Genomic DNA, 17997 nt, shown 5'->3' on the forward strand with positions numbered 1-17997 from the left:
CCCTGCATCCCCAAGCGCCGGCAGCCTCGAGTTGTGCTTCCCGTTGAAACGCGGGGTGCGGGGTCGAAGCCAGGACTGCGTTCATCCTTCTTACGGTATGTCTGGCTGGCGGGTACCGTCCAGAGGAGTGCAGTGATGTGCAGTCGGGAGACGTGGCTGGTCTGTAACACTTCACGAGAGAGGACGGACCCCCCACCTCATTTTACATTGTTTCCACGGCGTGCACACTTCTGTTAGGTGCGGGAGAGCAAACACCAAAATCAGAGCACTTTCCCTGCTCACAGAAAAGGTTAAGATCTAAGGGGGCAGGCGTTCACCAAATACACTAAACGGCTAGTGTGTGCGAGATTCTGAGGCTAAGGTCGTGACCAAGACAGCAAGACCCTGCCCTCAAAGAGCGTAAATTCTGGCGGGGGGAGACAGACAATGTATTTTTTTAATGGGCTTTGGGTGTTGTTAAGGGCGGCGAAGGTAGTGAAATGGAGGAGTGTCACGGGGAGTGACGGTGGTGGAGGAGGTGAGCTGGGAAAGCCCTCCAGGGGCATTTGTGGCAGCAGCAGGAAGGTGCCTCGAGGGCAGCAGTGCCCGCGGCAGGAGGAGCGCCCGCGAGCGTCGCGGGGGGGGGGGGGGGGGGCGGTGCTGGGCGCCGGTGGGCGGGAGCGTGAAGGGCCCGGGCCCGGGGCAGGGGCGGGCCTCGTGGAGCCCAGCGCCGCCTGAGGCTTCACGCTGCCGGTAACAGCGGAGGCGCCCTTGGCAGGTTTCGCTCGGGGAGGGCGCGTGATGTGCTGTGGTCTAACCTCCGGAGCAGCGGGCCCGCCGCCCGGAGGGGGTTGGCTGGGGCGGGCGGGCGGCCTGCGTGCGGGTGGTGAGGAAGAGAAGAAAGCGCGATGGCAGCCTCTGTGGCGGAGGCGCTGAACGGCGGCCGGTGTTGCCTTTCTGCGGTGGGCGCCAGTGCCGCCACGCTAGGGCCCCGGGAAAGCGGCGAACAAATCGTGCGCTGCGAGTCAGGAGGGCTGCGAGCAGCAGGGCTAAGCGACGTGCGTTCGCGTTCAGAGCCCGGGCGAGAGGTGGGGAGGAGAGATCCGAGGAGGGAGACGGAAGTTAATCATCTCGGAGAAGAATACAACTCGGAAGGTGTGACAGGCCCGTGTGTGGAATGGCCATCTGAGATGCGGCGCACGCCCAGCCGTATGAACGGAACAGAGAGGGGTTGTTCCAGGCAAATGTCACAGAGCGAAAAAGGAACAAGGGACCAGGGTATTTGCAGGGGCGTGGCGATCGCGTCGAACCACCAACTCCCAGACGAGAAGGGAAACTAGGGCTCGAGTGGGGTGGCTGGTGAAAAGGCAGGGCCAGCAGACGAGGTCAGACAACTACAGGACAGGTGCGGAGAGAAGGTGCTGGTGTCGGGGGCCACTCACACTCGGACGGACGGGGAGCCGTTACCAGTAATGATCGCAGGGGTCGCGGTGGGTGAGCACAGGCTTCCAGAGTTGAGACGTGATGGGGGAAAGCAGGTGGAGCTGGGGTAGCCAGTTCGAGGCCGGGTCTTGGGTGGCTCCTCCACAGGTGTTAAAGGTGCGGGAATGAGGTGCCGACGTGGTGGGACCTCCAGGTGCTGCCCGAGAAGACGACAGATAGACAACTCGTGGTGGGGAGACCTGATCTTCGGAGGAGGGAAGGAGGCTTGGATCCGTCAGTTAACCCAGGAAGGTAAGTGGATGCAGCCACCCCTACCCGGCTCCCATGCCAGGGAGCTACAGCCGGCCTGGCGCTGGGGGGCTGAGCGGTCCAGGGGCTGGGCGAGGAACGGCTCTCGTGAGGTCGGGGACCGTGGCACCTTCAGCGGAGAACACTGTAGAAGAGTTAGCTTCCAAGGGAACATGACGAGGCTGCTTTTGAGTATTTTGTTGCCTTTTCTCACTCGTCTTGATGTTGGATTTAACTATGAGCATGTTTATTTCACACGTTCATAAATATGTTCAGGTTTGAGGGGAATTGACTACAGACATTTTGCACCTGTTGAGAAGACAATTTCTCAACTCTGCTTAGCATCACAAAAACGAATTTTATGTTCTATCAAGTGGGCAAGCATTTTCAGTAGTTTATGATCTTATATAAAATGGAAAGTGTTGGGAAGTAAATACTTCCGTTTCCAAGTAACAGGGGAGGAGAGGGAAGTTGCCATGTTATCAGACAGTAGAAGATATTTTGTTGAATAATATACAGAATGAGCGGTCTGGCGCTGTATCGCCTTACTTTTCAAAGGATGAAACTGCTGTCTCCTAAAGGAGTCCCACACTTCTACCAAATTTAAAAAAACAGTATGTGTTTGTGTATTGATATGTTTATTCCCATTTTACCAGAAAGAACACAATTTATCTACTAATCAGAAAAAAAGTTTTGTAACCTAAAAACAAACGTTTACTCGCCAAGCTGTAAATAGCTTAAATGGCTTAAATTGGAGATTTCTGTGGGATTTTGAGCAGTAAATAGGACAATTCCTAAACTCTTCAGTTATAGAATATTCAAGGCATACAAAAGTGTTGTTTTTCTACACAGCATAACTGAAATGTAGCTTAACCAATGATTTACAAGGCAGTCAAATACCAAAGCTGGAAAGCATTTAGGGAACCATAAATTATGTATTTTCTATACCTTCGAAAACCTTTCAGCTGTTATCAATCTTTTTTTATTGGCCAAGTATGACTGCCGTAAAATGACCGTATTCACTAGCCCTTCACCTAAAAAGCATTAAGCATTCATTTACAGAATGAACGAACGAGCACGTCTGCTTTGGTTCTTGAAATAGAATTCCCTCGTGTAAGTATATTTTCTTTATTTACAAAGTATTAGGCTTATTTTACATGACTGCGCGCGCTTACAGTCCCGGCATCACGAAGCAGGAGTTCCCGACCCTGTAGCGTCCAAGGATGCCCAGTTCCAGCCATAAAAGTGCAAGCTGGGTAGAATGGTGCTTGGATTTCGGAGGTGCTAGGGGGGCAGAGAGGGACCGCTTCCTGGTGTCTGGGGGAAGGAGAAGCGCCCCCGCCCCCCGTTCGGAACGCTCTCCATCTCCAGTCCCTCAGAGGAAGTCGTGGCGAAGAAGCTGCTTCCAGGCCCCGCGCGCGCCTCTCCGGGTGCCCTTCCCGCTCCCGCGGCGCCTTCGTCCGGGAGGCTCGTCGCGGCGGCCGGACCCGGCCAACTTCCCTTCCAGCCGAGGCGCCTCCTTCCGCTCAGCGCCGCGCGGCTCCGCTCGGGACGTGTCCGCGCCTCCGCGACCACCGGAGCCACTTCGGGGCGATGCTGGGGCCACCGGTGAGTGCGCGGCGCAGCGGCCGCGTCTCGGCCCCCGGGCGCCGGGGGCCGCCGCCGTCCGTCCCGGGCCGCCTCGTGGGGCCCGCGCGCCCCGGACACGCGGGGGCCGCCGAGGGGCCCGGGCGCCGTCACAGGCACTCGCAGCCCGCGGCGCAGCAGCCCGGCCGGCACACGCACACGCGCACCGCGCACCCGCGGCCCACGCGGACCCCGGCTCGGGGCGGCGGCGGCGGGGGGCGAGCGGGCCGCCGCGGGGGAGGGCCCCGGGGTGCCCGCGGGCGGCGCGCGGGCGGGGAGGGCGCGCGGGGGCCGGCGTGGTCAGCACCCATCCTCCGGGCGGGGGCGCGGGGCGGGGGGCGTGGGGCGGGGCCCTGGGGGCGGGGGCGGGGGCGCGGGGCGGGGCGCGGGCCCCTCCTCCGCGCGGCGCTGAGCGCGGCCTGTCCCGCAGGTCTGGGCGCTGGTGGCCGGCGTTCTGCTGGCGCTGTCGCCGGGCCGGGCGGGGGGCGCCCCGAGGGCGGGCCGGCGGCCGCCGCGGGCGCGGGGCTGCGCGGACCGGCCCGAGGAGCTCCTGGAGCAGCTGTACGGGCGGCTGGCGGCCGGCGTGCTCGGCGCCTTCCACCACACGCTGCAGCTGGGCCCGCGCGAGCAGGCGCGCAACGCCAGCTGCCCGGCCGGGGGCAGGCCCGCCGACCGCCGCTTCCGGCCGCCCACCAACCTGCGCAGCGTGTCGCCCTGGGCCTACAGGTGAGCGGGCGCGCCGGGGGGCGCGGGGGGGGGGGCGCGGGGGGCGCCGGACCGTCAGCGGCTCCTTCCCGCAGAGGCCGGGCAGCTCCCTCCGAGGGACCCGCGTCCTCCGTTCACCGTTCCGGTCTTTCAGACGCCCGTTTCTCGAGCACCTGCGCCTTGCTAGGTACGTGGTTAAGTGGGGTCCACGCGGCCGAGCCCGGGGAGCTTTCGTTGATTGTTAGAGGACTCTGCGCAGGAGGCCTGTGCGGGGTCTGACGTGGGGTCTTGCGGACGTTTCTCGGGCGCCTGTGCTGGTCCAGGTGCTGCTGGCCTTGGACCCTCCGAGCCCGTCAAGCCTGTGGTCGACAGGAGGGGGGGTGGCGGTCATTGGGAGCAAACGAGGCGGGACGTGATTGGACACGAGGAGTTAAGTGTGCGGTGGTTTAAGCGGGGGCAGGGGGAGGACGGGGGGCATCGAGCACGCTGGAGGACGGGCGTCATTCCACGGTCGCTGGGGGAGAGGTCATCTCGCAGGAAAGCAGTGGCGTGCAGGCAGGGCACAGTGTGGCTGGAGCGTCCTCAGCGCACGTATGGCCGTCCGCTTCCATCCCTGCTGTCGCTGCGGAGTGTCACCGTCCCGAGGGGCTCCCAGTCAGGCTGGAGAAGGTGGGATCCCTCACTGCCACAGCCTCGGGAAAGGGACGGGGTGACCCGGAGGAAAGGAAGGGAGTGAGGAGCTCAGGCCAGGGGGGTGGGGGGCGGGGAGCGCAGGCCTGGGTTTGCCCTTAGCAGTGTTTGCAAGGTTGACATTTATCCTTGAGGGTGTTTTTTCGATCCAGGAAGCCATACAGCCACTCGTGTTTCGTGTTTCGGGAAGCTGTCCCTGAGGGGGGAAAACTGGACACACGCAGCTAGGATGGTGGGAGAGGTGAGACCAGGACCAATTTGAATGGCACTGCTTAAAGAAAAAGGGACAGGATTTAGTGGAGGATGGTTCCGTGTGGGACGGAGGGGCCGCCAGCGTCCCAGTCCCCACGGTGGGCTGTGCGGGGACATGCGAAGACCTCCCCCGCCTGCCGTGGCGCCCAGCCCCCTCCGCCCCGCGTGCTCGCTCTTCCCGCTTGTGGCTGGTGCCCTCGAGACACACCTGTCGGCCATTCACGCTGGTGCTTCGTCTCCGCCTTTTCCTCTTTCTCCCCACCATTCCCAGGGCCCCAAAGGGTGGGTTGTTGTCCCGCCCTCTCTTTCTAGCCTCATGTCACACCCTTGACGTGCGAGGTGGCATCCCGGAACAACAGACTACGCTCTCCTCCCAGGCCAGGCCGAGGCCCGTGGACCATGAGGACCACGAGGCAGCAGAGTAACTGTTACTCAGGACCTCCTGTTGGGCGCGTCTGCCACGCGTCTGGCTTGGGTGGTTGACGTATTTTAGCAACAGGACGAGCAGGCTGCGTGGAGGAAACGAGTTCAGTGCTGGGCTGCGCAGGTCCGCCCCTGAGAGCACGCGGGCGGAGGTGTGGTCTCGCGAGAGGTCGGGGCTGGAGCACAGACCCGGAGTTGTCAGCTCGAGAGCTCCGCGTCGTGGAGTTGAGCTGCTCGTGCACGTTGCTGCCACTGACGCCTGTGTCTCCCCAGGAAAGACCCCAGAGCGGAGGGAGCAGGGCGCGGCCGGGGCAGGTGGCTGTCAGGAACCCAGCATCGCGTGGTTCTGCCTGGGGAGCCTTTGCCCCTCGCGGGCCTGGGCCAGGAGCTACGCCTGCGTCGTTTTTCGGACATTTCGAGCCTCGTGAGCTTGTCCCTCGGTGAGCACGGGGAGGCCCGATGGCTCCACGCTCTGCGGGAAGGATGGTTTCCAGGATGGGCACGGGCCGGGACTGCAGGTGGCTGGCCGCTGAAGCCGGTGCTGCCGGGAGACCCCGCCCTGCGCCCTGACCTCGGATCACCTCCCCACCTCCCGAGTTTCTGGGAAGATTAGAAAAAGCAATACACGTGGCATCCAGGAGCCTCTTCTAAGTGGTGTGCTTAGACGTTACTGCTGGGCGGGATCGCGGGCGGTAGAGCGGCCTCACCTGTGCTGTGTCAGTTCAGACTCAGAAGTGGTATTTAAGGCTACAGACAGAACTTTTAAAGATGGATGGGGAAATGGACTGCATGTCAAACCTGAAAGGCACAGAAAGGACCACTTCAGCTGGGTAAGCTAAGCTTTAAAATAGAAATTTGGAGTATAAAGTGGTTTTCCTTCTCTTTAGGGGAGAGATGGATCATTCGATAAATAGCGTTGGGACTGGGTAACTAGCTGAAAAGATATAGTTGGATCTCACTCTTGTATGGAAATAAGTTCCAGATGATTCAGACTTAAACGTGAAAAGTAAAACCACAAAAACACATAAAAACGCAGTCAATTATATTTATACTCTTGAGTGGAGAAGGCCTATTTAGTAGCTCACAGGCCCCCAAAGTCATTAAAGAGGAGAGTGATAAATTTAATTACATAATTATCTGCCATTTCTTCTTGGCAAAATTGGAAAAAAAAATACAAGGGCAAACTGGGAAAAAATACTTGCAACCCATGTGACAAAGGGCTTGTTTCATGAAGAGCTCCTACAAACCAAGAAACAGGCCCAATGAATTGGTATAGATGATCTTATTTACAAAACAGAAATAGAGACACAGATGTAGAGAACAAAGGTATGGATACCAAGGGGGGAAGAGGGGGTGGGATGAATTGGGAGACTGGGATTGACATATACACACTATTGATACTATGTATAAAATAGATAAGTAATGAGAACCTACTGTATAGCTCAGGGAACTCTACTCGGTGCTCTGTGGTGACCTAAATGGGAAGGAAATCCAAAAAAGGGGATATATATATATGTATAGCTGATTCACTTTGCTGTACAGTGGAAACTAACAACATTGTAAAGCAACTGTACTCCAATAAAAGTTAAAAAAAAAAAAAAAAAAAAAGACCCGATGAAAGGAAGATAGAGGCCGTGGTCAGTCCCCATGGAGGGAAGTCACATGACCCCAACTCTGAAAGGACAGACCTCGCCCTCAGGCGTATTTAAACTGTACTGGCACTTCCCTGGTGGTCCAGTGGTTAAGACTCCACGCTCTTAATGCAGGGGGCCCGGGTTCTATCCCTGGTTGGGGAACTAGATCCTGCATGCCGCAACGAAGATCCTGAGTGCCGGAACTAAGACCCGGTGCAGCCAACTAAATGAATATTAAAGGGGCTTCCCTGGTGGTGCAGTGGTTAAGAATCTACCTGCCAATGCAGGGCACAGGGGTTCGAGCCCTGGTCTGTGAAGATCCCACATGCCGCGGAGCAACTAAGCCTGTGTGTCACAACTACTGAAGCCCACGCACCTAGAGCCCGTGCTCCGCAACAGGAGAAGCCGCCGCAATGAGAGGCCCGCACACCACGATGAAGAGTAGCCCCTGCTCGCTGCAACTAGAGAAAGCCTGTGCAGCAACAAAGACCCAACACAGCCAAAAATAAATTAAAAAAAAAAAAAAAAAGGAAATCCAACTCTTATTTAAAAAAAAAAAAAAAATCACTGTACTGAGAGAGCTTTTTTGGTGGGGGCACCCATCTGGCCGAGCTGGCACGGTGTGAGGGGAAGGGTCTCCCATACACTGGGGGTGTGACTGTTACAGCTTTTATGCAGGAAAGTTATGTATTAACTACGACAATTTCAAATCCCTATTTTGCCCCTCCCCCTTTCCTCTCCCCATTGGTAACCAACCACTAGTTCTCTGTGTCAGTCTGTTTCTGTTTTGTTATGTTTATTCTTTTTTTAGATTCCACATACAAATGACAACATGGTATTTGTCTTTCTCTGTCTGAATTATTTCACTAAGCATAATACCCTCCAGGTTCATCCACAATGCTGCAAGTGGCAAAATTTCATTCTTTTTCTATGGCTAATATTCCACTCTATATGTATATACGTCTTCTTTATCATTTGTCTGTTGATGGACACTTAGATTGCTTCCATATCTTGCATGTATCTTTCCGAATTAGTGTTTTCATTTTTTTTTGGATATATACCCAGGAGTGGAATTGCTGGATCATATGATAGTTCTATTTTTTTTTTTTTTTTAATTTACCATTTTCATCATTTTTTTAAAAAATTTATTTATTTATGGCTGTGTTGGGTCTTTGTTTCTGTGAGAGGGCTTTCTCCAGTTGTGGCAAGCGGGGGCCACTCTTCATCACGGTGCGCAGGCCTCTCACTATCACGGTCTCTCACTATCACGGCCTCTCTTGTTGCGGAGCACAGGCTTCAGATGCGCAGGCTCAGTAATTGTGGCTCACAGGCCCAGTTGCTCCACGGCATGTGGGATCCTCCCAGACCAGGGCTCGAACCCGTGTCCCCTGCATTGGCAGCAGATTCTCAACCACTGCGCCACCAGGGAAGCCCTGGTAGTTCTATTTTTGTTTTGTTTTGTTTTGAGGAATCCTCACACTGTTCTCCACAGTGGCTGCACCAATTTACATTCCCACCAACAGTGCACAAAGGTTTCCTTTTCTCCACATCCTCGCCAACATTTGTTATTTGTGTTCTTTTTGATGATAGCTATTCCGACAGGTATGAGGTGATATCTCATTGTGGTTCTGATTTGCATTTCTCTGATTAACAATGTTGAGGATATTTTCATGTGCCTGTTGGTCATCTGTATATCTTCTTTGGAAAAATGTCTATTCAAGTCTTCTGCCCATTTTTTAATTGGTTTGTTTTTTTGTTTTTTGATATTGTGTTGTATGAGTTGTTTATATATTTTGGATGGTAACCCCTTATTGGTCATAACACTTGCAAATATCTTTTTCCATTCAGTAGATTGTCTTTTGTCAGTAGTTTCCTTTGCTGTGCAAAAGCTTTTAAATTTGTTTATTTTTGCTTTTGTTTCCTTTGCCTTAGGAAACAGATTGAAAACAATATTGCTACAATTTACGTCAGAGAGTGTTCGCTTATGTTTTCCTCTAGGACTTTTATGGTGTCCGATCTTACGTTTAGGCCTTTAATCCATTTGAGTTTACTTTTGTATATGGTGTTAGAGAATGTTCTAATTTCATTCTTTTACATGTAGCTGTCCAGTTTTCCAAACACCACTTATTGAGGAGACTGTCATTTCTCCACTATGTATTCTTGCCTCCTTTGTCATAGATTAATTGCCCATAAGTGTGTGGGTTTATTTCTGGGCTCTCTGTTCGGTTCCAGTGATCTGTGTGTCTGTTTTTGTGGCAGTACCATACTATTTTGATTACTGTAGCTTTGTAGTATAGTTTGAACTCAGGGAGTGTGATTCTTCCAGCTCTGTTCTTCTTTCTCAAGATTGGTTTGACTATTCAGGGTCTTTTGTGTTTCCATTCAAATTTTAAAATTATTTGTTCCAGTTCTGTGAAAAATGTCATCGGTGTTTTGATAAGGATTGCTTTGAATCTGTAGATTGCCTTGGGTAGTATGGTCATTTTGACAGTATAAATCCTTCTAGTCAATGAACACAGTGTATCTTTCCATCTGTGTCATCTTCAATTTCTTTCATCAGTGTCATCATTTTCCGAGTACAGGTCTTCTACCTCCTTAGATTTATTCCTAAGTATTCTTTTTGATGATGTGGTAAGTGGGACTGATTCCTTAATTTCTGTTTCTGCCAGTTCCTTGTTAGTGTATAGAAATGCAATATATTTCTGTGTATTAATTTTGTATCTTGCAACTTTACTGAATTCATTGATGAGGTGTAGTAGTTTTCTGGTGGTGTCTTTGGGATTTTATACCTATAGTATGTCAGCTACAAACAGGGAAAGTTTTACTTCTTCTTTTCCAGTTTGGATCCCTTTTATTTCTTGTCTGATTGCTCTGGCTAGGACTTACAATATTATGTGGAATAAAAGTGGTGAGGGTGGGCATCCTTGTCTTCTTTCTGATCTTAGAGTAAATGCCTTCAGCTTTTCAGCATTGAGTATGGTGTTAGCTGTGGGCTTATCATATGTGGCCTTTGTGATGTTAAGGTATGTTTCCTCTATACCCACTACTGGAGAGTTCTTATCAGAAATGGATGTTGAATTTTGTCAAAAGCTTCTCCTGCATCTATTGAGATGATCATAATGGTTTTTATTCTTCAATTTGTTAGTGTGGTGTATCCCAATGATTGATTTATGGATATTGAAAAATCCTTGCATCCCTGGGATAAATCCCACTTGATCATGGTGTTTGGTCCTTTTAATGTATTATTGGAGTCAATGTGCTAATGTCTTGTTGGAGATTATTGCATCTGTGTTCATCAGTGATATTGGCCTGTAGTTTTCTGTTTTGTGTGATATCTTTGTCTGGTTTTGGTATCATAGCATGAATTCAGATGCATTCCTTCCTCTCTGATTTTTTGGAATAGTTTCAGAAGGATAGGAATCAACTCTTCAACTCTTCTCTAAATGTTTGGTAGAATTCACCCATGAAGCCATCTGGTTCTGGACTTTTGTTTGTTGGGAGTTTTTTTCTTTCTTTTTTTTTTTTTTTCCAATTACTGATTCAGTTTGATTACTGGTAATTGCTTTGTTCATATTTTCTGTTTCTTCCTGGTTCAGTTTTGGGAGATTGTACACTTCTAGGAATTTGTACATTTCTTCTAGGTTGTCCATTTTATTGGCATACAGTTGTTTATAGTCATCTCTTATGATCCTTTGTACTTCTGTGGTATCAGTTGTAACTTTTCCTTTTTCATTTTTGGTTTTATTGATTTGGACCCTCTCTCTTTTTTCTTGATGACTCTGGATAAAGGTTTATCAACTTTGTTTATCTTTTCATAGAACCAGCACCTAGTTTCATTGATCTTATTGGTTTTGTTTTGTCTGTATTTCATTTATTTCTGCTCTGATCTTTATGATATCTTTCCTTCTACTAACTTTGGGTTTTGTTTGTTCTTTTTCTAGTTCCTTTAGGTGTAAGGTTAGGTTGTTTATTTGAGATTTTTCGTTTTCCTGAGTGTGTATCGCCGTAAACTTCCCTCTTAGAACTGGTTTAAAAAAAATTTTTTTTTAATTGAACTATAGCTTATTTACAATTTTGTGTTAGTTTCTGGTGTAGAGCAAAGTGATTCAGTTATGTATATACACACATATATGTATATATATTCTTTTTTATATTCTTTTCCATCATGGTTTATTACAGGATACTGAATATAGTTCCCCGTGCTATACAGTATGGCCTTGTTTATCCATTTTATATATTGTAGTTTGTATCTGCTAATCCCAAACTCCTAATTAATCCTCCTCCCCTTCCCCTTTGGTAACCACAAGTTTGTTTTCTATGTCTGTGAGTCTGTTTCTGTTTTGTAAATAAGTTCATTTGTACCACATTTTAGATTCCACATATAAGTGATATCATATGATATTTGTCTTTCTCTGTCTGACTTCACTTAGTATGATTATCTCTAGGTCCATCCATGTTGCTGCAAATGGCATTATTTCATTCTTTTATGGCTGAGTAATATTCTATTGTGTATATATATCACACCTTCTTGATCCATTTATCTGTTGATGGACATCTGTGTTGCTTCCATGTCTTGGGTATTGAGAATAGTGCTGCTGTGAACACTGGGGTGCATGTATCTTTTAGAATTAGAGTTTTCATCTTTTAAAAAAATGTTTATTTATTTGGTTGCACCTGGTCTTAGTTGTGGCAGTCAGGCTTCTTAGTTGCAGCTCACCAGCTCCTTAGTTGTGGCTCGCGGTCTCCTTAGTTGTGGCAGGTGGGCTCCTTAGTTGTGGCATGCGAACTCTTAGTTGTGGCATGCATGTGGGATCTAGTCCCTTGACCAGGGATCAAACCTGGGCCCCCTGCATTGAGAGCGCGGAGTCTTATCCACTGTGCCACCAGGCAAGTCCCTAGAGTTTTCATCTTTTCCAGTTATGTGCCCAAGAGAGGGATTGCAGGATCATATGGTAACTCTATTTTTAGTTTTCTGAGGAACCTCCATACTGTTTTCCATAGTGGCTACACCAATTTACATTCTAACCAATGGTGTAGGAGGGTTCCCTTTTCTCCATACACTCTCCAGCATTTATTGTTTGTAGACCTTTTTTTAAAAATTTATTTTATTTATTTATTTTTATTTTTTGGCTGTGTTGGCTCTTCATTGCTGTGTGCAGGCTTTCTCTAGTTGCAGTGAGCGGGGTCTACTCTTTGCTGCAGTGCACAGGCTTCTCATTGTGGTGGCTTCTCTTGTTGCAGAGCATGGGCTCTAGGCATGCAGGCTCAGTAGTTGTGGTGCACGGGCTTAGTTGCTCCACAGCATGTGGGATCTTCTCGGACCAGGGCTCAAACCCATGTCCCTTGCATTGGCAGGTGGATTCTTAATCACTGCGCCACCAGGTAAGTCCGCATGTATCTTTTTGAATTATGTTTTCTTCTGGATATATGCCCAGGAGTGGGATTGTGGGATCATATGGTAGCTCTGTTTTTAGTTTTTTAAGGAACCTACATACTGTTTTCCATAGTGGCTGCACCGATTTACATTCCCACCAATGGTGTAGGAGGGTTCCCTTTTCTCCACACACTCTCTGGCATTTATAGTTATAGTTTTTTTCTTTAATTCTTTTTTTAAAATTAATTAATTAATTAATTTTTATTTTTGGCTGCGTCGGGTCTTTGTTGCGGCATGCGTGATCTTTCCTCGCAGTATGTGAGCTTCTCTCTAGTTGTGGTGCACAGCCTTCTCTCTAGTTGTAGTGTGTGAGTTTTCTCCTCTCTAGTTGTGGTGAGCAGGTTCCAGAGTGCATGGGCTCTGTAGTTTGTGGCACGAGGGCTCTTTAGTGGAGGCACGTGTGCTCAGTAGTTGTGGCGCACGGGCTTAGTTGCCCCACGGCATATGGGATCTTAGTTCCCCGACCAGGGATTGAACCCATGTTCCCTGCATTGCAGGACAGATTCTTTGCCACTGGACCACCAGGGAAGTCCCGCATTTGTTGTTCGTAGACTTTTGGATGATGGCCATTCTGACTGGTGTGAGGTGAAACCTCTGTAGTTTTGATTTGTATTTCTCTAATAATTAGTGATGTTGAGTGTCTTTTTATGTGCTTTTTGGCCACCTGTATGTTTTCTTTGGAGAAGTGTCTATTTAGGTCTTCTCATTTTTTGATTGGGTTACTTGGTTTTTTTTTTTGATATTGAGCTACATGAGCTGTTTGTATATTTTGGAGATTAATCCCTTGTTGGTTGCATCATTTGCAAATATTTTCTCCCATTCTGTGGGTTGTCTTTTCATTTTGTATATGGTTTCTTTTGCTGTGCAAAGCTTTTAAGTTTAATTAGGTCCCATTTGTTTATTTCTGTTTTTATTTCCATTACTCTAGGAGGTGTATTCAAAAAGATATTGCTGAGATTTATGTCAAAGAGTGTTCTGCCTATGTTTTCCTGTAAGAGTTTTATAGTATCCAGTCTTACATTTAGGTCTTTAATCCATTTTGAGTTTATTTAGTGTTAGAGAATGTTCTAATTTCATTCTTTTACATGTAGCTGTCCAGTTTTCCCAGTACCCCTTATTGAAGAGACTGACTTTTTGCCATTGTACATTCTTGCCTCCTTTGTTATAGATTGGCCATAGACACGTGGGTTTATTTCTGGGCTTTCTATCCTGTTCCATTGAGCTATATTTCTGTTTTTTTGCCAATACCATACTGTTTTGGTTACTGTGGCTTTGTAGTATAGTCTGAAGCCAGGGCACCTGATTCTTCCAGCTCTGTTGTTCTTTCTTAAGATTGCTTTGGCTCTTTGGTATCTTTTGTGTTTCCATATGAATTAAAATTTTTTTGTTCTAGTTCTGTGAAAAATGCTATTGGTAATTTGATAGGGATTCCATTGAATCTGTATATTGCTTTGGGTAGTATGGTCACTTTAACAATATTGATTCTTCCAATCCAAGAACATATCTCTCCACCTGTGTGTGTCATCTTCAGTTTCTTTCATCAGCATCTTATAGTTTTCAGACTACAGGTCTTTTGCCTCCTTAGGTAGATTTATTCCTAGGTATTTTATTCTTTTTGATGCAGTGGTAGATGGGATTGTTTCCTTAATTTCTGTTTCTGATATTTTATTGTTAGTATATAGGAATGCAACAGATTTCTGTGTATTAATTTTGTATCCTGGAACTTTACCAAATTCATTGATGAATCTACTAGTTTTCTGGTAGCGTCTTTAGGATTTTCTACGCATAGTATCATGCTCCTGTGTATATGCTCTGCCCCTACTACCCATCTCCATCTCATTGTGCTTCCTTCTTTATATCTTTAGTTGTAGAACATCTTTTCTGGTAGGTTCTGGTCTTTTTTTATTGGTAGTTGCTCTGTAAATATTTGTCATTTTGGTGTGCCTGTGAGCTTGGGGGTCTTTCTGCTCCACCATCATGGCCAAGCTCCAAAAAAAGGGCCAAAACATCTTAACTTTAAAATGGAGAGCCGAAAGGGAAATTTGCCAACCACGAGGAAAGAGCAGATACTAACGAAACGAAGCTTCAGTGGGTCACGACAGCCTTCGATTTCCCAAGAGCCTTGGCTCCAAGGGAACTGTTTGCTCTCACCGGTTGTGGGCTCCCGGCAGAGGCCTTACTTGCCTTCACGGAGGTCAGAGGCCCCGGGAGCCACAGCCTGGGGACACAAGGAACTGGGCGGGGACAGAGCCAGGACCCAGGTCCAGACTGCTCTGGTTCCCCTGGCTGTGCTGCCCACATATGGGCTGTTAGAAGAGCAACATTCAGCCTCCAGAATATAAAAATATTTTCTCATTTACTTTGTGTCATCGTGTTTGTTTCTCTTAAGCTTTAGAAACAAATACGACAAAAATAAAATCAATGTGATTGCTCAGTAAGTTTTTTAAAGTCACATTGACATAGTAAGAAACATTGTAGGAGTACTGAAGTTTATTACAGTTTAAAGATACACGTTGCTTATTTATGTTGACACCCCAAAGATACACATCCACCAACACTCCAAGTAATTTTTACTTGTTTATAGTTCTCAATTTTGGGTATTAGTCTAAAGATAACTTTTCTCTAGGATGTGAATAATGCACAATAATTTATTTTTAGGCTTTGCTACTTTTCTTTATAAATTCCTCCTGGGAATTTAAGCAACTACATCTACGTTTATTTTGCAATAAACAACTCCATGGGTCACAATAGCAGCAAGGGAATAAATGGAAAGAAAAAGACAGGACAAGGAGGCGGGGAGAGGAGGGGGGACGGGGAGGTCGAGGGACCCAACGGGAGGGGCAGGGGGACCACCCGCTTGTGAGCACAGCAGCCCTGTGCAGATCAGCCTGCGTTGGGGGTACCGGCAGGGGCGCTGGCCGGGTGTTGGGAAGCGTCGGGAAAGTGGAATTTTCTCACGGAGAACCCGGGTTGGCTCTGCTCTGTGGCCAGAACTCTCAGCAGGAGACCCTTGGGAGCAGGGGCAGCAGCAGCGACAGCTCCCAGCTCGTGGGGGGGGGGGGCGGGGGGAAGGGCACCACTGTCTCCGGCCGGGCCAGCGAGATGCCCGCGGGGATGACCTGCACGTTCCCACGAGCCGGTGGCTGGATATTTAGGCACGCTGGTTTCAGGAGGGCTGAAACAGGAAGGGCGCTTCTGCTTGCCCCTTCTCCGACCCTGCGTCCGCCACGCCACCCCCGAGCGTCGCCTCCGCGCCCCTTCCCCAACAAGTGTCGCCCAGTTGTCCAATCCACTGTGCGAGGCGGTGCTGTGGACATCACTTTTTCTTCATTATGTTGTCCTTAAAATTGTAGAAGAATATTAATTAGAGAAAGTACAGAGGGGAGGAGCATCGTGTTAGAGAAGGTCCGCCCCCTTTCGAATGTTCCCGCTTGTTTCTCTCGTGCGCCCCCTCCCCCCGGGTGCACGGTCAGGCTGTGTCCAGGCACCGAGAGCCCAGGTCCCCACGGACAGGAGCCGCGGCTCCCAGGGAGGTGGCCGGCAGGGGGCAGCACCGGCCAACCCACCCGCCCTCCGGCCCCGGTCATCTTTGAACCTGGGGAGACCTTGCTTCTGTCTGTTTTTCGTTGGCAAGTTCACTGTCGCCTGGCGCCCGGCTTCTTATTCTAATGATTTATAAACAAAGCCTTTCTGCCTTCCCGGGTATCTTTGTATTGTCTGTGTATCAGCACAGGTGTCGAGTCCTTTCTGTTAAGAAGGGCAGGGAGGGAGGAAAGGACAGAGGCAGTCGACTGCCAGCGGGGGTGGGGCTCCAGTGACAGCACACGGCATTGGGCGGGAGGGGACATCGTCAGACTCTGTGGTAGAAAAGGAGAAACTCATCATTTAAAGCAGCTTGGTAGGAAATGGTGGTATTTCTCCCCCCAGATATTTTTATGGATAAGTGACTTTAATTGGTCCAAGTCCTGCATGGATCTTTTTCTCCGAGCTGCTCAGCACACAGCGGGTTGGGCTGCGGCCACCAGCGTTCCAGAGTAAAAAATAGAAGCGTTGTCGGGAGCGCCGTCCTGGGGTGACGGTCTCTCCTGAAAATAGGCCGTTCGTTTTGCTTTGAAGGTTGTCTTCTTTGACTGCTGGGTCTTGTTCTACGTAAGATGCGTGAATATTCCATCCCGTCGTCCCCTGAATAAAATGTCTGTGTCCTTCATACGGGTGGAAGGACTGGGCGGCGAGCACGCCTGCCGCGAGCCGACGTCCTCTTGGCCTCGGTCTTCAGAAACGACACCCGAGGCTTGAAGGAGGGCAGGGGGTGCCTGGCTCCCGCGGTCAAGGGGAAAATGACCTTCCAAAATGCTCCCAGGACGAGGCGCAGCGTCTGGGCTCGTGTTCCGTGTGGATTATTCCTCACACTGCGCACGAGGTGCTTGGCCCGCCCGCCCCAAGGACAGCGCAGCGGACGTGGCTCCGACGCCAGATTCTGCAGCTTCCCTGGACGGAGAGTCCAGACTGCCGTGGCAGGAGCTCTGTTTTTCCTTTGAAGAGATTCTTCCCAGCTGCCCGGAATGTGTGGCATCTGCCCTGAGGGAGAAAAGGGCCCTAAAGAAGCTCTGGCTCATTCGTTCCCTGGTTCCCTTTCTCTGTCCCTCGGCAGGGCTTTTGTCCTGAATCGTCTTACAGATTCTTTCCGAGTCTCTCTGCTCTTCCCTGAGCTCCCAGGTGGGCAGGTCTTGCACTGAGTCAGCGGGTCACCCTTTTCCAAGGGCCCCGTGGTGGTAGGGCTGAGCCCCTGGGGGCCTCGGGCCCCTCGTGCGGGGCTGGGCCTTGGGGGGTGGGCCGGGCCTTCCAGGCTCCGCGGGGACCAGCCTGGCGGGCAGAGGAGCCGGTGGGTCTGCATCGACCTCCCTGGCTTTGGGTCAGGGCTGTCCGAGGCCAGGCTCAGGATCGCAGCGCAGTGGCCTCGGCCCAGGGTCACTGACCCCTGGCTGTCCTCGCTGGCATCCTCGCCGGCATAGGGCCAGGTGCGCCCGCGGGGACGGCCTCCGGGTCCATGCGGTCAGGCCCCTCTGCCTCCCAGCTGGTCCCATGTCCTCTTCCCCAGGGACACACACACTGAGGTTCTCGTCGGGCGGGGCTGCGTTCAGGGCTTCCTGGCAGCCGCAGTGAAGGCCCGTCCGGCTCAGCCTGAGCAACAGGAGGGCCGGCGGCGCTGCGCAGGGGGCTGCCGTTTCCTGTCTCCGCGCCCCCGGCGGTCGGACCCGTTGCACAGGGAACCACAGACCTGCCTCAGTGCCCTGTGGTCTCTCGGACCCGGGCCCAGCGGCCTCCCCCGGGGCTGGTCAGGACTGTCCAGGGGGTGTTCAGGCCTGGCCCGGCCCTGCGCCCCCCTGAGCTCCACAGCCCTGGGGAGGGGACAGCATCCCAGCAGAGAGCAAGCCAGGTCTCAGCGCCACCGTCCACGCTGGCTCAGCAGTGACCTTGTGGGCTAATTAGACTCCTTGGCGTGGGCATCCAGCGGGAGGGTCC

At 50.6% G+C, this 17997-nt stretch overlaps 1 protein-coding gene across 3 annotated transcripts in view; it reads left to right on the forward strand.

The window, feature by feature from the left end:
• The window catches only part of IL17D (interleukin 17D), a 27477-nt gene continuing 9480 nt past the window's right edge, over positions 1–17997 (forward strand). The window contains exons 1-3 of one of the 3 annotated variants that reach the window (XM_082364973.1): positions 1–3318; positions 3767–4062; positions 4137–4228. In XM_082364973.1, the coding sequence (XP_082221099.1) occupies positions 2934–3318; positions 3767–4062; positions 4137–4228 (773 nt within the window). In that variant the 5' untranslated portion in view covers positions 1–2933. The remainder of the gene's footprint in view (positions 3319–3766; positions 4063–4136; positions 4229–17997) is intronic. The other 2 variants (XM_082364974.1, XM_082364975.1) reach the window with 2 other exon arrangements.

The sequence above is a fragment of the Balaenoptera borealis genome (genome assembly GCF_965194805.1).
Source record: "Balaenoptera borealis genome assembly, chromosome: 18".
Classification (NCBI taxonomy): Eukaryota; Metazoa; Chordata; class Mammalia; order Artiodactyla; family Balaenopteridae; genus Balaenoptera; species Balaenoptera borealis.